Source organism: Macrobrachium rosenbergii, chromosome 52 (genome assembly GCF_040412425.1).
Source record: "Macrobrachium rosenbergii isolate ZJJX-2024 chromosome 52, ASM4041242v1, whole genome shotgun sequence".
NCBI classification, from domain to species: Eukaryota; Metazoa; Arthropoda; class Malacostraca; order Decapoda; family Palaemonidae; genus Macrobrachium; species Macrobrachium rosenbergii.
Window position 1 is genome coordinate 14,957,403 of NC_089792.1, and position 19,518 is coordinate 14,976,920.

General features: G+C 36.2%; 1 protein-coding gene across 1 annotated transcript in view; it reads left to right on the forward strand.

The window, feature by feature from the left end:
* The first annotated feature begins 4,772 nt into the window (after nt 1–4,772).
* Nucleotides 4,773–19,518, forward strand: part of LOC136833708 (uncharacterized) — a 20,780-nt gene continuing 6,034 nt past the window's right edge. The window contains 9 exon segments of the mRNA XM_067095898.1: nt 4,773–5,029; nt 7,615–7,829; nt 9,213–9,417; nt 10,692–10,915; nt 11,613–11,814; nt 14,866–14,947; nt 16,030–16,132; nt 17,612–17,752; nt 17,754–17,790. Of these exon segments, the coding sequence (XP_066951999.1) occupies nt 4,978–5,029; nt 7,615–7,829; nt 9,213–9,417; nt 10,692–10,915; nt 11,613–11,814; nt 14,866–14,947; nt 16,030–16,132; nt 17,612–17,752; nt 17,754–17,790 (1,261 nt within the window). The 5' untranslated portion in view covers nt 4,773–4,977.

The following is a 19,518-nucleotide window of genomic DNA, read 5'->3' on the forward strand; positions in this document are numbered from 1 at the left end:
TTTAATACTGACAGTGCACACTTAGGAGGCCCACATTATTAAAATCTATCTCGCAGTATTATCCACGTACACACTTACACTGGTGCAGTCAGTCACGCAACCCTCTAATCATCACACCATTAATTCAACGGATCCCCATCGATAAGGAACTTGAATAAGAACATTCATAATTATACTGACGATTTTTTTTTCTTTGAAGTCGACTTCAGAGACGATGGACGAATACTCTTAGGGTTTCGTCACTCGTTCTCGACGTTATATAATAACTGAGCGGTACATATCATTGGAATCTCACTGTAACAGCACGCTTTCACGTAGTAAACCGTAGAACGAACACAAACATTTTCACTTTACTGTTAAGACAACCACTGGAGTTGCGTTATATAACAATTAAAGTTGTATCTCGGTTTTACAAGGAGTATATATTTACATCACCGAGATTGGGACAACTAAGATTTATTTAAAATGGAAAGCGCTGAAAGATTATTTTTTGTAAATACAAAACTGAAAATTATGAATTAAACGATCAAAGAATGGAAATTATCCGTAACTCTATATAATTTTCAATAAATGGAACGAAAAAGGACCAGGTCAATCTAGGCTGTTTAGAAACGAAAACGCAATTATGTATGCTAATGATAAAAATGACTTGTAAAGTTATGGGACATTTAATCGTAAAAATATTTCTAAAAATCATATGGAAAGGGCTAACAGCTATTATAAAGTCGTTGACTTCAGAGATTTTAACAATCAGACAACAGCTCCGAAAAGAATTGCCAAAAAATGTAAATGTAAGAAGGGGCTTCTTGATTCTGTGAGCCAGTCAGCCATTTCGCAAGCGCTCAACGAGAGAGACCATTCTTTAAATCAGTAATAATATGGCGTTGAATCCATTAGAAATTCCTCTGAAAAGGGTTGCCTTTTTGAAAAGAGAAAATATGACATCAAAATGAGCTGGTCGCTTTCTTTTAACTACTTAAGAAGGCAAAATCTGAGAATGAGAGTAAGACGTCGTCACTCTTCAAAAAAAAAAATGTTTTAAGCAACTTGATGACGACGTTATTTTCGTAACTGTAGATAGCAAATGCAATGGAGCCTCGGTAGTTACTTTTGGTGAAAAAAAAGTAGACCTTGCTCGCCTTTCTCGAGAGAATAGTAGAATTGTCATTTCACAGTGATAAGTATATATTTTTTGTTAGAGTACTTCCTCTTTAAGTATGCCCAGCATTACGCAATCAAGGAAATTTTGATGCTTTCATGAGGCAAGAGGTTTTATGTTGAACTAAAGGTTTGGTCAAGTTGCTCTTTTAGCTATGTTCTAGTGGTTTGCCATTTGACTCAAGTGAGTTTTTAATGTTACAATGTCGGAATTCAACATTTCAGATTAGAATCAAGATTAAGTAATTGCAAAATGACAAAAAGCTCTTTTATTAATTCTCTGTAATTCATTTCTAAGTTTCGCGAACCTTATTACAATTGCAACCATTTGAATTTTTTTAAGCACTCAAAAGAGACGTTTCCCAGCGATAGCTTATTTACCCAACGACCGATTTCATTTTTTGCATTTTCAGTCAGAGATAATCTCAGTGACCTTAAATACAGTTAGTTTAGATTCTGCTCATCTGGTTTTACACTGCTGATTTGAAGAGCATTTTTGGGAAGTGTTCAATAAAAGACTGGTGCAGTTCGCTAAAGTTTCATGTTTATCAGGAAAAAATAATGCTTTGAAGGACGTTATCATGCATGAGATTCATGCAACTTCGAGACACAATACAATGAGAGGAAGTGACATCAGGCGATACCTGCCGTAAAATTGTCGTAGTTTAATAACAAAACTCTTTTAATCATTGACAGCCCACGGGCTTGACTAGTGTCACCAAGGTGACTGATTTAACAGCTGCTTTTTCGCACGAAATAAGACATTGTCAATGAAAAATTCTCTTTCAGTGATAAGAAACCATCGCCCCTCAGACGCAATTTCGTCTCGGGACCCAGTTGCGTAGCATACGTGAGACGTTGGTTTTTATCAAAGCGCATCGCTGGTTGACCAAAGTCCAACGTTATATAAAAAGGACCAGCGGAGGTAGAGAAAAAGAATAGAGGGCAAATTATAGAAATTCATTAAAGAAATTACATTTTATGAGCTGCGTACTTTACCAAAGGCTAGAACATTATACTCTCCTTTTGACTGGCAAGAAATATATAGGAAAGAAATCGTTAATTTTATTTATATAGCTCTATCTATCCCCCTATATATCTATTTATCTATCTATTGGTTATGTATATATATACATATAAATGTATATTATATATATATATATGTATGTGTATATATATATATATATATATATATATATATATATATATATATATATATATCAAATATAAGGGAGCGATTAAGAATATTAAAGAGAAATCAACTGGAGTGACTTAACGGCTGACCTATGGATCTTCTGGTATTAATACCACTTTTCTGTAACTTTTTCTCATTCACTATTTGCCTGAGGAGAGAGACAGTTCGATCTCTGAAATATAGCCTATATTTTCCACATTTTGGCGTTTCTATGGGCTCCCTTTACAGTACTGTATATTTGATGGAATTCTGTTTTAACAGAAAATATTTTACAGTCACATATATATCTACATATATATATATATATATATATATATATATATATATATATATATACATATATATATATATGTGTGTATGTATATATATATATATATATATATATATATATATATATATATATATATATATATATATATATATATATATATATACAATAGTAATACTAACTATAAGAAGAAGCTCATAAATGGTTTTGATAACCTTTCATTTTAAATACAGTTCATCACGACGTGTGGTAGAAGAGGTTAGTAAGTTCCATTAACTCATTACCGTTTGGCTACTGAAAAAACCTGACACTTTTGCGAGAGAATTAAACGTTTTAGAATGGTGGATGACTCCTTCGCTGCACAAATAATTTTAAATCTCGTGTTGTAGACAAGGTTAGAAATTTCCACTTCATATTTAAGTAATTTTGACTTCGAAAAGGGATATCCTATTACTGATGACACAAGAAATTTCAATCGTTTTATAAAGTTTAATGTGAGAATATTATAATATTAAAGCATTACAACAACAACAACAAAAAAAAACAGTCGCTTGCGGTATACAACAGACTCAAAAACAGTTTCGTGAATTAAACCATTTTTGTATATCCCAAGTTTACTGATTATAAAACTGTAGGCTACTCTGTATGGTTACTTGAGATAAGAATATTCTGTGATCTCGTAACATGATTATCCCCGTAGGGGGTAGTTGCCGTCAGTGCACTAAGTCGTCAAATGGTGCACTGTAGGCATTACTAAAGGATGTTTGGAATGTTCCATGGGGCGCTAGCACCAGCCTCTTTGTAGACTTTTACCTTCTTTTAATTTACCTCCATTCCCGCTTCCCTTCTTCAGTTTTGCTGTCCAACATCTCAAACTGTTACATTTTAGTTCAGCTGTGGGCTTTTCTGCCAGATCCACCTTTAGGTCCTCGTATTTCCTTCATGATGCTGGATCTCATTATCTTACTGTGCAATGATTCCAACACCCTCTTTTCACTGTCTTAAGCGCTGAATGACTGAGAATGCCGCAGCGCTTGGCTTGACACTCTAAATTCCATAAATCAATCAGTCAGTCAATTACATGATTATATTACAAGTGGAAGTCACTGGGTAATTGAAAGCGTAAAGGAACTCTCTTATTTGCCTTCAACGTGAGAGAAAAATGAGTAAAAGAGAGTTAATGGCGCATCATTTCATGCAATAAACTAGGGCAGATGATCCTGAGATCCCTAACTGACATCAGTGACGCTGGAAAATTGCAGAAATAATATTTTGAGTAACCACTGGTGTGAAAGAGCCGCAAGTTGTACTTGTGGAAGCGACCGTTGCGGAGGTAAACAGGACAGTTACGAGGTTGAAGAGCGTCGGTAAAAGGATGGAGAAGAGCATTTTGAGTTAGGTCAAGTTATAGAATGTGAGTCGATAGGTAGATGGAAAGAGTGCATGCTCTGGGAGTATCGGGAGGGTAGAAGAGAGGAAAACAAAAAGTGCTCTGTAGATGGTATGGAAGTAGTACGGAAAAGGAGACTCCTTAATATCCTGGAAACAAGAGAATGTGAGCAAATGGAGGTAAAAAAAAAAAGTACATCTTAGTTTAACCAGACCACTGAGCTGATTAACAGGTCTCCTAGGCTGGCCCAAGATTAGACTTATTTTACGTGGCTAAGAACCAACTGGTTACCTAGCAACGGGATCTACAGCTATTGTGGAATCGAACCACATTATGACGAGAAATGAATTTCTATCACCAGAAATAAATTCCTCTAATTCATCAATGGCCGGTCGGAGACTCGAACGCTGGGCCAACAGCGTGCTAGCCGAGAGCTCTACCCACCCTCCCAATGAAGAACTAGCAAACGGAGGTGAATGGTGCTGTTAACGAAGGGGTCATGAATGAGCTGCTGATAAGCTTCTTGCGTAGGTGTGCGAAGAGGCCGATGTTGTGAAGGTTTTGCTGTAAAGTGTGTTCATTCAGTTAAAAATGAATATTGCTAAAAGCTATGAAAGTCAACGCTTAAATTTTTTTAGATGCAGTGAAGACGAGTAGGAGGAAGTTCAAGGACTTTTCATCCAAATATGCGCAGTAAGGCGAAGCTTGCAGACATGGCCTTGGACAGAGCAGCTATAAAAGAGAACACGGGATGGCACCGTTCTCAGATGGAATCTCTGTGACAGTGATCACAAGGTTCCCCTGGCCTTCTTCCCTTCTGCCAGCAGCCAACAGTGACTCGATACTTCTGCGACAGCAGCAGCTAAGAACTCTTCTTCCCCTTTTTGAAATCCACATTCCTTTTCTTCATTACCAAAGTTTAACTCTGCCTTTTTTCAAAAGCTCTTCTTTACATCAACCATCGCCATGAAGACGTGTCTCTTCTACTTGACCTGCATCATGCTCATGGTGGTCTCAGGTAAGACAGTAAATGATGTTAACTTCCTTTGTAGAAAACATTTAAGAATAAGTTGTTCAAATGTAGCTAAGACTGGCTTCATCAACTGAGCCTCCACAGAGATAACGAAGTTCGAAAAATAAAATCTTACACTCGACGCAAAGTTCAGCTGAGTACTAAGAAACTAAGAACCTATTCAGTTTCATAAAACAATGCAGTCAATATAGATTTACTTAGTTCTCCACAGAAATAAATCGTATATGAGTACGGGTGTTTGGGTTACATGTGCTCCACAAGGGTAATTTTTATTCAAGGATATATGACAGCTTGTTAAAACAAATTGTGTATTTTTTCATCAAGACAAGGAATAATGTTGATAAAGTTAACTAAAAATCTTTTAATCTTAGTTGACAATTTAAAATACCTGTTTCACTTTGTGGACTTATATCCCTACTAGATTGGGTGGCGATTGTCAATATATGGAAAGGGTCTGACGCAGTAAATCACTGTAGAACTAAAGTAAAAAAAGAGTCTGGCCTGCAAGGCAGGTCGATGGAGGGAATTATGTAAAGCATGAATCGAGAAATAGGAAACTTGGAGTTTGTACCTAATTTCTGTGAAGGCGTGTTTGTTCGAAAATGCCTTCATACATTCCACGTTTTACTTCCTCAAATAACTCAAATCCATCTTCTCACAGTCTTTTCCAATAACCCCATTATCTTTGTTGCTTCACCTGTTCTGTGACTCAGCTGCTCTCTCAATCTACCTTATCCGTTATATTTATTCCCAGGTTACTTAAACGAATCATCTTCTTCTCTCTCCATCACATTTATCAACATTCTATGCTCCATTCTTCCTGATTTCCTGTACGTATTACTAAAGGGTATTTGCAGAGTCCCTTCGACCCCTTGCTGCACCAATTTTTTAGCCTTTTACTTTACTTCCATTCCCTCTTCCTTTTTCAGTCTGACTGTCCAATTTCGTTAACTATTACTCCTTAGTGCAACTGTGGGGTTCATTTATTTATTTCCTGGATCTTTTTATCTTTCTGTCCAACTACTCCAACTCCTTTTCACTGCATTAAGCGCTGAAAGGCCCAGGGCCCAGCTTGACACCCGAAATTTCATAAAATCAGTCAGTCTTCCTGAATTCTCTTTATCCCCCAAACCTTTCTCTTGCTCACTTATACAAAGATTATATATAGTTTATATATAAAGTTTCTCTTAAATAGCCTCAACCAGCACTGGTTCATCTGCAAACATGAAAGATTCATTCTACATTCTATTCAAGACTCATTTTCTTATCCTACAGCTTTTCATCTATATCTGCTGCCCTTCTCTGACTTCTCGCATCATTCCATAGATGATGAAAGTGTGAAACCATGAAAACATAATATCAAACCTTTGACTCAGATCCAGTTTAGTTTCACATCAAATAACCAATCTTTTGTACCACACATTCTCAGCACCCAGCACGTTGCCTCTCTGGTTGATTCCGTCAGAAGCCTTTCCAGTTTCTGTATGCCATGTATAACCTTTTCACTTTACACAGACTGACAGACAGGCAGGCAGAAAGACGCGCGCTCGCATACACACACACACACACACACACGCACACAGACACAGAGATATATATATGTGTATATATGTATATATATATATACATATATATATATATATATATATATATATATATATATATATATATATATATACATATACATACAAATCTGATTAAACAATTAACGCCAGGATTATCTTAGCATTGCCCCCATTCATCAATTTTAGTTATGTAAGGGAGGGTTGGATCAGTTGCCGGATTTTCTTACTTTACATTTATCTGATCACCACCCTACCTCAGGATGTTTGGGAAATACTTTTATCTTTTATCAACACATACGGGTTGTTATGTCATAAGGCTAAATAAACCAGTCTCCCAGGTAACTTTAAGTTTCTTATCAGTCAGGTCTACATCTGTTGCAGTTGATGTTCATACATCTGTTCCGTTCCCGTGGCTTTGTTCCTTCTTTGCTCTTTTCTCAGTGACAGCTTCATTCATACGCTGATAATTTCCTCTTCGCACATCTTCCTTTTTCTCTTTCTCAGGCCTCTCTAGAATCTCGTTCTTAATCTCTTAATGTAGCACTTACATACACACACACACACACGCACATAGAATTACAATTACAACTTAGGTTATGGTTTCGTTTAGCTTCAAAATCAGAAGAGGCAGCACAGGTCTTTTGTCATGGAAAAACATATTACACAGTCTGCCTGACTCAAAGAAATCTAAACAGAAATACTGCAAGAGAATACAGGCGCCTTTCTGATGATATCGCACCATCAAAAGTTCTGGCATAGTTTGCTAGAAAAATATTTCTTTCTTTTATATTCTCGTGCATTGCATCCTAGGCGACGACGCTGATTAATGAGAACATAAGCTTTTATAGACGGCTTGTCTAGCAAATAATTGCGTCCTGAATCCTTGTGCCAATGACTTTTTACTCTAATTTCCTCTCATTTCGACGGCGGCAGGAACACGAGTCTTGGGTGTGATTTCAGAACAAGTAAACACTTAAACAGTTAACATTGCTTTTCGTATTTCAGCCCTTGGGCACGAGTGCGAACGTGCATGCGTAAAAGGTGACACCAGGACCTGCATGTACGAATTTCACATGCAAGAGTACCACACCGTGGGCCGTGCCTGTTTTAACTGCCCACAGAACATAAGCGATTGCAGTAGACCCGAATGCATCGCAGCCGATGGAGTTTCAAGACCCCTTCTGGCTGTCAACAGGCAGTTACCTGGACCAGCCATACAGGTATGAAACAACGTTTTGGCATTGTGATTTAAAGCATGTATATATATATATATATATATATATATATATATATATATATATATATATAATATATATATATATATATATATATATATATATATATATATATATATATATATATATATATATATATATATATATGTATACATATATATATGTATATATATATATATATATATATATATATATATATATATATATATATGTATTTATTGTACATATACGTACACTTAGTTTTTTGTTTAATATAATCATATGGTTTGGACGCTCTGAAATTTTCATAGATATTATCATTAAGACAACAAGGTCGCTAAGTCAGTTAGATACAAAGAGACCTTGTTCTTTTAATGAAGGATTAGAATAAGAACACCATTTCTTAATAGACTGGAATAAAATACATTTCTTTTCTTTTTTATGAAAGTGTAAAGCGATAGGAATTAAAGCTTATTTTCTTAAGGGGTTGGAAGAAGAGCATATTGTTATAAGGGATTAAAATAAGAGTCCTTTATTTTCTGAAGGGGCAGAACTAAGGGTATATTGCTTTTCAAAGGGGGTTCTAATAAGAACCTATGATTTTTCTTTAAGGACTGGAATAAGAGCCTATGATTTTTTTAATGGAATGGGATAAACATCAATTGCATTTTCTAATGTCTGCAGCTTCTAAGATCAGAAGAAAAACTCGATCAAAGCTTTCCTAGCGATTATCATTCGGAGTTTAGACCTGAGTATTAGAGAAGGTGATTATCTTTATCGGCGAAGAGATTTTCAACAGCGCCATAATACAAGGATATAAATCAATATAGAAAACTGGATTAATATAATATATCTAATATGATACTAAAACAGATAGTGAATGAACAACCATCCCTTCTTTGGAATTGAAAGTAACAGACTAACGGAACATTGTGTCAAAATTTCTTCATACGTAAATAAAAAATCAATAGGTATATTATCCCGAAGCCATAGGAATTTACATATTTCAAGTCTGATGTAACAAAAGAATAATTGGCAAAATGAGTTGCAGAAACATGGTGTCAGGAAATCACTGAATGGGGAATTAAGGAAATTCTAGCAGTAACAGAGCATTAAAGTTATCAGCTTGAAATTACATTCATATTACTGACGAAAGAGCCACAATAAGTGTTACATTCTGACAACACAATAATGTCATTAAGCCTGGAATTTCAGAAATCCATATGGTTAATTTTTGGAAGAAAACCAAAGACACATTTGTATAGCAAAAATAAAACGAATTGCAAAGATATCTCTGGAAGCTATAAAATCCTATGAAATCAAGTTCAGAACGCAGGTAAGAATTGTAACATATAATTCCTCAAGATACAACGAAGTCCCGCACTCCAGGTATGCGAAGGAGATCGCGTGGTAGTCGACGTGTACAACTGGCAACTTTCGGACACTGCCACCATCCACTGGCATGGACAGCACATGAACAATCAACAGTACAACGATGGGGTTCCCTACGTTACCCAGTGCCCAATTCTAGGTGCATTCAGATACGACTTCATCGCCACAAACCCTGGGACTTCCTTCTGGCACTCGCACATAGGTGAGCTGAAAAGGACTGTCTCTGAACACGTCTTTCCTTCTCGTCCACTGACGGTTTTCTATCTTTTCTCCGTGTATTTGTACTAATATTGGTAGGCGTATTTCTAAGTAATAGATACACGGCGGGTATTTAGCGAGAAATGGCAGTTTCTTATAGTATTTTGGTTGGTTATTTACAATTTAACGCTATTTTTGGGGGGTCGGCTGTAATTAACCCGTGAAGTCCATCCAACAAGGGGTTTCCATATGTTAACAAGTTATTGCACTTGCCGGACGGGATATGAACCGTCCGAAACAGACGTACCCGTGCTCTGTCTTGTGAAGATCGCGTATGGAAACCCCTTGATAGATGGACTTCAGGGGTTAATTACAGGTTAATTACACTCGAGCGCCAAAAATTAAAGGTAAATTCATAATTAGCAACCAAAAAACTGTAGAAAAAGTTAAGATAGAAGGCAGTCGCCGACGCGGAGCTACTATATAGTTCTACCCTTTTCTCCATGTATTTGTACTAATGTTAATCAATATTCTATGATAACTTTGGTGAGGTAAAGGGGAAACATAAAGCTCATACTTAAGGCGCATGGACAGCTCTGAAAGTTTACCAGAATAAAGCTCGACATTTAACGCGTTTTCTAACGATATTGCAGTGAAAGAAAACGTATTTTCCTATAAGACATGCTTGTTTATTCTGGAATACAATTCTCGCTATCATTAATCAACAAAAACCAGGTACCTCCTACGTAAAAAAAAAAAAAAAAAAAAAAATGTGGAGATTTTAAACTAAACAAGTTTTGTCTGAACTGATGGTAACTGTAATACCTTGGGGTGCCCAAGGAAAACTATATAATATAGTTTTCCAGCTTAGCGTTACTAGATTCATGTTGCATGTTTCAGCAATTTCAAAACAACTTATGAATGCGAAACTTAAAAGCAGATGATATTTCAAAGACGGCCACAGAAAACAAATACGAAGATACTCTGTAATATCAACACTGACACCCAATAAAAATATTTTCCATCTGTCACTTCAACTGACCTTTATGTAAGTTTTATGTCAAATCATTTACTGTAAAAATCTCAGCTAACATCGTTACACATCAATTTTCCCTAAACCTTATCGCTTGTACGACATTTGTTCTTCATCGGAAGTCAGGAGTTCTAATCAAAATTATTCCTCTTCGATATATAGCCTGTAGGTTGTGTAGGCCTAGGTGTACTCCTCTTTATGGCTGCCTATGAGTAAAATTTAACCAATGTATTCCTACCACCCAGGCCTTCATAGAAGCGAGGGCGTCTTCGGCGCCTTCGTTGTTCGTCAGGAAGAAGACCCTCAAAGTTACCTCTACGACGTAGATTCATTCTCCGATGCTCTGGTCCTGCAGGACTGGACACACGTAACTTCTTTTGATAAATATGTTGGTCGCTATCACAGTACTGGGGACGATTATGCTGAGGGGATCTTAATTAACGGGAAAGGAGTGAATACGATGGCTCAGGTGGGTATATAAATCTTCGGGTAATTAGAGAGGGAGGTAAAACATTTTGAAAACAAGGGCAAGGAGCCTATAATCAGTTCATTCAATTTTTGAAATATTGTACAGGATTCGTTCTTCACAATATAGGAAGCCATTCGCAAACTAAATCTTTCACGGCACAGAATGTTAGGCTAAGAAGAAGCAATTCATACTTATACAATATCTAGTAAATAGAAAACCAACTGTGCACACACGCGATCCTACACGTTTGCAATTGCTAAGCTCTACAGTGAGGGAAAAGTAGATGTGGCATTAGCTTTACTTAGCTGGGAACTAAGTCAGCTGCAGGGAACTCACTATCCTTCGGTGAGGTAGAACAAAGGCTTAACACCTATCGAATAAGAAAAGAAGAGGAACTTGAAATACAGCATTCATTTCTTATTCAACATTTAACCGAAGTAGGTCATCAGAACTGACTGAGTATTACAGATACAACCCCAAAAAATATATATATTAAAAAAACCCACACAATTTGCTGTACAATCCTAGTTTCTAGCTTCAAATTATCATGTTTGAAGCCTTAAATGAAAACTATTATAAAGGCCCGATGTCGAGAAAACACACCTTGTTCGTTACATTTTTACGCATTACCTTTAATTGTGTCTCTTTCATCACCTAACCTCAAAACCACTGTATTTTTTTTCTTTCGTTCGCGCAGGAGGGGGGCGTAGAAGCTTTCAACGTGCCGAGAGAAATCATAGAAGTGACCCCAGGTCTCCGACACAGACTCCGCTTGATCAATGCAGGAGGTCTCAATTGCCCGATCATCGTCAGCATTGACGACCACCAAATGACGGTCATCTCTACGGATGGGCATGACATTGTTCCTATAACCGTTGATTCCTTGGTCATTTACTCCGGTGAGTAGTCATTATTTCTCGTGATTTGTTCATCGGTTTTCAAAGGGAGTAGGCGGTGCTTGTAATTTATTTAGTAATTTGCACGTGGCATTTAACTTGTCAACTAATTTTTGGAGAAAGTAACAATGTTCAGCGAAAATACATAGTTTGTTGACCATTCGTATTTGTATTAAAAAATTTGGTACTTTGATAGTTGTTTCTTGGTAGAAAGCACAATCTAAATTTGGCTAATGATAGTTTGGTTTATTTCGAAGATTCCCGAAAATCTGGCCTTAAACAATTGCCTGTTGAAATTATGCTGGCAGCACAGATACTAATACTGATTCGAAAAATTAATAAAATCTTCTTGTTTGTATTTTTGGAGTTAAATCAGAAGAAATGTGTCGCTGCAATCAGCAATTTTCCTTTAGTCATTATCGCGCTCAGCAGTTCATAATAGAAGGTATGTTGGAATGAGAAATGTACATCACCTTTATAGTGAATCGGTTTTCGTCAGAAAGCCATTTGGTGTGTCCATACAATGTACAACCTTCATTTTGTCCCTTCTTAATTAGTGAACATTTGGTGGTTTACTCTGTTGATAAATTTGCATGCTATTATAGTGAGCACCAGGTCCAGGCTGTCTAAAGCTGGTAGTACCTAGATTAGGATCCCACAAGATCCTGCTGCTTTGCAGGGTTACCACCCTTTTGGTTAAAGTTTAGAACCACAATCTAAAACTCAAGACGAGCAACAGAAGTCATTGGCAGTGGGATGATGGATTGGATTAAGGTACTGAGTGCTCTGTATCCTCAGCTTCAACTCTGGACGCCTGGATTAAAACCCAGTAGGCGACGTCAATGCTCATTAGCCTTATTTAACTGGGAAGTAAGTGCTACAGGGGACTCACTATCCTTTGGTGTATCTACCAATGAATCCTCCATGGATTCTGCCACATTAATGGACAGGCCCAATTTAGGAATGACGCCCAGTCTCAGGCATATGGGGGCGCTAAGAACTCTTAATCAAATTGGAAAGACAGGAAATGAATTCCAGTGACATGACAAGGACGCCTGGAATGTTTGGGAACCAAAGAATAGGCAAAGAGAGATTGGACGTGGGTAATGTGTATATTCTCCCAGGAAGAGTAGGCTTGATCAAATGCATATGAATAGAGAGAAAAAGAACACTGAATAGGACCTGATAGTATCAGCTGAGCTCCGGCTAGCGCCAGAAGGGATGGAAGACCCAGACCTACTTGCGGAATTTCACAGAGGCCCCTCAGGTCATCTGGCATTGGACGCTAGAAATTCTGTTTATCTTAAACATATTTCTTTACATCTCAGATATATGGATATACAAAAATTAATCTTCGTGATCGATGCCCTCTGCTATTATGTAACTTTTCTTCATTTAATGACAACAGGAGTATTTTAAACTCAGAAGATACGAATGACTCAGTCCAGTATCCAACCAACGCAGACCGCTACAGAAACTGTGGTTTTTCTGTTATCAGAAATCCATTTATTTCTAAATACAAATTTTCCTCAGACTACTTGTACTTTAACGAGAATGATTAGATAAAAACGCGTCCTTGATAACTCTGACATTTGTGATAAGTCTCACAGATGATTGTGGACCTGTTTTATTGTAAAAGAGTGGCACAGATGTTGTGAGAAACGGGATGCATCAGCGAGTTCAAATTTCCAATCAGGAAATGTAACGATAGTATAACATGAAGAAGCGCGCACAGACATCACGCACATATATATGTATGCATGTATGTATGTACGCACACTTGTGTGTGTGTGTGTTTCAGTGGTTCCAGATGAAACGTTCCCTGTCGTACTTACACTTAAACTCAGAACTCGTGTTGAGCTCCGGTACGGAAAACTTCCAACAACATTAGTAGATTCATGTACCTATAAAGCAAGTTTATCAGCAGGGCGTCAGATCCCATTACACACACCGTGCTATTCCCCCTTTACATTGTACATACTATTGCATTTGCTGGATAATGAAACCCTTCTTTCCATCTTTGTGTCTTTCTCTCTTCCTCCTTCCTAAAACTTCCTATCGTCCTCCATTATTTAAAAAAAAGAAGACGATATCGGAAATTTTGATCCACCTTTTCATCTGAGTTAACTTGTACTTCACAAACCATGCATTCCATTGGCTTCTTCATCGTTGGTGGCTTGGGGGGTTTTGACTTGAAAATGTTCAGTAATGACGAAAGTGGAATTGATTACTAGCATTCACTAATAGTTCGTGAAGAACGTTGATGTTCCTTATTTAAACCCTGTTGATTTACGACGGGCAATTGATGAATATATATATATATATATATATATATATATATATATATATATATATATATATATATATGCAAATATATTATATATACATATATATATATATATGTATATATATATATATATATATATATATATATATATATATATATATATATATATATATATATATATATATATATATCAAGTGCTGTATAATGTGTGCGTTTTATAAAAAATTAAGTCTAGTACTATGTGGAGAGAAGTGAGTGAATAGATTATGCAATGGAATTTCTCGGAATTGTCTTTATGAGTAAGATTCATAGACTAAGCCTGTAGTAATTTAGCCTTGGTCCTTGAGTATGACAGTTCTATCTTTTTTATTTAAGGTAATATTATGTGGTTGAGTTAATCGCAAGCGGGAGTACGTAGCCCAGAATTTAACCTGAAACTAATTTATCGACACCCTGCAGGGGGCTAGTGCCGTCACTGCACTTCGTACGGCGTACTGTAGGCATTACTTAAGGTTCCTTGCAGCGCGCCTTCGGCCCCTAGTTGCTACCCCTTTCGTTCCTTTTACTGTACCTCCTTTCATATTCTCTTTCCTCAATCTTACTTTCCACCCTCTCCTAACAGTTAATTCACAGTGCAACTGCGAGGCTTTCCTCCTGTTACACCTTTCAAAACTTTTACTGTTAATTTCAGTTTCACCGCTGAATGACCTCGTAGGTCCCAGTGCCTGGCCTAAAGTCAATATTCAATTCAATTAATTTATCGGCAGGAGAGAGATTCGACGTCATTGTCCACGCCAACGGGAAGGTTGGGAACTACTGGATAAGGCTCAATGGACTTGTTGACTGCGAGTGAGTACCCCCACCCTCTACTTCCCCATCCTCCCCCCTACCCCCACCCCCAACACAACCATTCCTTCCTGCTAACTTCCGAGCACAGACAAGGAACACCTAACATTTAAATCTTCCACTATTTTAGAGAACATTATGTATTAAGGATACTGTGGTGATGGAGTTTTCTAATGTTTTCAAACAATCTTGCTAGCTGATACGCCATCATGTGTATTAATATGTGCACAGGACATAATCTGGAAATGGAATGCTTTGGGCAAACTATCACATGGACCAGATGAGATAGAAAATGTAAAGAATTTCCTGGAATGTTAGGAATATGAAGTAATGAAGCAACGCGCATAAAAAAGGGCAGAGAATTTAAACATCTTAGTAATAATTCTAAACCATCAAATAAAGTATAAAGACGCTTGCATAAATAGCTGTTGTTAGATAACCATTCATACCATACAATATGCACTGCACATGCATATTTTTTGCAAGCCTTGGTCTGATCAGTACTGACAAAATCCTTTGAACAGCTTTTGCTCCTATTAGCTAGATTTTTCGATAACTTTTTACTCCAAGGAAACGCCGATCAAACTTTTGCAAAACCTTTAACATTCTTATGACAAAAACTTTGTTATACCCTAATGTAGCACTTGCCATCAGAGCTTTGACCTCATCATTATCGTTAGGCTTAGTACATAACAGTTTACGGGCCTATCTGTCAAAACTGGATAATAATTTTGGTAACAAGCAAGAAATCGACAGCATTTGTGCACCAGTAAAACAAAGGAAGTGCGAATAAATATTTCAAGCCCAGTCTTAACACCTTCATTACATAACTACAAACATTCTATTTAGCAGATAACCGTATATCGACATGCGTGAATAATTTGCAAGATAGATGAATATGTAAAATAATTTCAGTGCTGTCCAAACAAAGGTCTCAACAAATTAATTCGAAAAAAATGTGGTATGCAGACAAAAAAAAATAAAAGGACATAAAATCTATATAAATGAAAAACAGAAAAACTAAATAAGAAGACGAGATGGGAAAATCAAAGCAAAATACGTGAAAGCCTGTAATTTTTCCCCAGACAAAACGCTTGCTACCAAGGCGCCATCTTAAGGTACTCTACGGCACCAGAGCAAGACCCAGAGGAACCTCTCTTCTACAACCCGAGTTATCCACCTGGCATTGTGAGTAGTTCTACTATTTCACGCTGAAAAAAGTCCTTTTTGGCTTGAGGGGCACAGGGGAATGTAGAGAGTGCCAAAGGTATTGAATTGCCGGAACTTTTTGGTGTATCGTATTTTATTTTGTACGGCCAATAGCAAGATGAAAGGGAGTTACGGAGTATTTTGAAAATGTTGCTTGAATTAGCAAATATTAAAGGATGGACACATAGACTTATATACAGTTATTTCTAGGTAATATATATATATATATATATATATATATATATATATATATATATATATATATACTTATATATAATATATATATATATATGTATGTATATATATATATATATATATATATATATATATATATATATATATATATATATATATATATATATATATATATATATATTACCAAATTACAGAAATCTTAAGTCAAAGGCCAAGGACAAAGGCAAACACGCACAAAAACATGGATTTTGAATGCAGAAAGTGAATTCTCAGAACTTCTCTGCGACAAAATAGTCAGTATAATATATACAGTAGGTTCGAATCTGTTAAAAGGATTATAAACAAAGATGAATTTATTTACGCTTTTTTAAAGAATGAGAGAGAGAGAGAGAGAGAGAGAGAGAGAGAGAGAGAGAGAGAGAGAGAGAGAGAGAGAGATGAAAATGTAAGGGTATTAACGGCATTATGTTTTTGGTTTATAGATATATGGCAAATAAAATGAAATAAAATAAAGACGTTGGGATTTCTCAGATTATGAATTTATGAAGATACCACACCTTTTTGAAAAACGTCAACTTACTGAACAAACGTGTTAAGATTGTATGATGCAAAAGCAATTAAATCTGAAAATGCAAACGTATGAAAATCTAAGTCAAATAGCGTGCAAAAACATCTATTTTTTTTTTTAAATAATAGAATCATTTCAACAGACATCTGAGGTTCTATAGAAAAGATCTGAAACTTCACAAAACACATCGAAGTAACTGAGAAGCCACTACGGGTGACGAATGGCAAATGCCCTTTCAAGTCAACTAACATTTGAATATTTGTTCTTGTCAATGATTTTTTTCTTCATATGATTGGGAACTTTACAAGTGAACTGTAGGATGGAAGGCATCTTTATTTAAAGTGAAAATCTTTTTAGACAAAGTTACAGAAATACTTTTGTGGAGTTTTCATAATTAACTTCAACTGGTTCTATTAGTTATACAAGAATCATCATAATTTCAATATGAATGGGATTTTACGCTAGCAAATTGCTAAACTGACTTGCTTTGATACACAGCTGATACTAAATATTTAAAATAAATGTGGTGTTTTAACGTACTTATTATGAAGTAACAAAGAACTATATCACGCCCCAAAAAAAAAAAAATCCGTTAAGTTACGTTGTTGTCCGTTTTCTGTGCAAAGAAAACGAGTCTCACGCTACTTTTTTCCCTACTCTTTTTATACTAATGTATGTGGTTATTCCCCTTCCAGGTACTCAATCCCCTCAACTCTGTTGATGGGGAAGATCAGCTGATTATGACAGACGTGGACGCCTTAGAGTCATATACCGTCCTTCCTGATGTGGATAAGAAATTCTATCTCGCTTTTGATTTCAATCAAATCAATAATACATTGCTTATTCAATCCTGAGCTGTATCCTTTCAATGGAGGTAAGTCTAAGCTGGACATCTTGAGAAATGTCTGACTGCAAATAGGACGACGTCCTATAATGTCTTACTCTTAAGTGAAGAAGAATTGAAAAGGTTATAGGAAGAATCCCTTACAACATGCAAACGCACACTGGCAAGAAGTATTACCTCCAGTTTATTGGCGAGAATAATAAAAGGATTAATCTGTTTATTTAACCGTTTACATTACGTAAAGGCTGTGACAAAATAGCTTTTAATATTCAGGTTCTTTCTTTTGTTTATTAAGAATTCTCCTTCTTCTTGTCAGCTCTTTTTAAATACGCCTCCTCCAGCTGTTTGTATCTTGAAAGGGTCATTCCATAATTGGCTTTGACAGCCATTTAACGACAGTATACCCTCGCTGACACCAACCCTCCTATTTTGTCCGGGCTTAGAACAGCACCGAACTGGCTTGCCCTCCAGTGGCTATAGGTTAATTAGTTATAAATGATTTGGTTAACCAGACCTCTGACTCTTTTAGGGTTCTTCTCTCCAGTGGCTAGGTTTCCTCTTGGTTCTTACCATCGGCTTTCACTTTTCACTGCTGTGCCAAGTGTAAATCCTGTTAGCCGTCATTGAAACAAGCGCCATCCATGGCTTCATTTGAGAGTTTTCTTTAGACTACCATACTATCTCTCTTTCGTCTTCTATGAAGGTGGAGAATTTTATAGCGTTTTTCACATTCTTATTACAATAAGTTTAAAAGTAAACTTGTAAAAATTTAAAAGTAATTTATGTTAATCCAGCTCAGGCTAGCCATACTAGGTCAGCCTGAGCTCAACTACTATAATTTACTTTTAAACATGTAAGAATAATTATATTTTTACGATACTGCAAAATGTGTAAACGTTATAAAAAAAAAAAAAAAGAGTCCACTTCACAGAGGATGAGAGAAATTTAGTATAGTAATCTAAAGAAAACTCAGTATAACTCCATCGTATTCCTAGAAATGTCGTATTGTTTCTGTAAGGACTCATAACTCAACTTCATTCTTTTCCCTCTTATATTCATAAGCCCTTCACTGTAAACCTTATTTGTATTCTAAACCTTAATGCAAGATTTTTGTTTTTCTCAAGATTTTACTATTCGCCTTTACCTGGTAACAGTTAACCCTTTGGGTCACCGGGAGTTTGCCAGTACGTTTGTCACCCCGGGGGGAGGGGACTTGTCTCTGGGGGCAACTTTCCCCGCCGACATTTGTCTTTGATCGCTGTCTGTGGAGGGACTGATTACGCTATGAAACTTGTTCTGGTGTAATTTTAAAGATTACTACTTTTAAAAGGAAAATTGCAAGTAAACAAAAAACTATAAACTTACCCGTAAAGAAAATTTCACCTTTGGAAAACATATGATGAACTCAGTTAAAAATGATATACTGCATATTTAATACTCATTTATTTTGTGCTTGGTCCATACAAAAGGACTGAATATACTATTTTTTATTTCATTGTGCGGCTGATAAAAGTCCATTAATGTTTCCTTATAAGTGAGTTTTGTACAGTTACGGTTCACTTTATTATATTAATTTTGCATTCATGTTAAACAGTAGTTCTACCATTCTGGGACATCAGAAAACTCAAAATAACGATTTAAACTTAGCCCTAAAATATATAAACTTCATTTTAGTTTACCGTGAAAAAACAGTTTCATTTGCACTAATCAAAACTGCGGTGAATTGCCTTTCCAGTGGTAAATATCTATTGTTGTTCA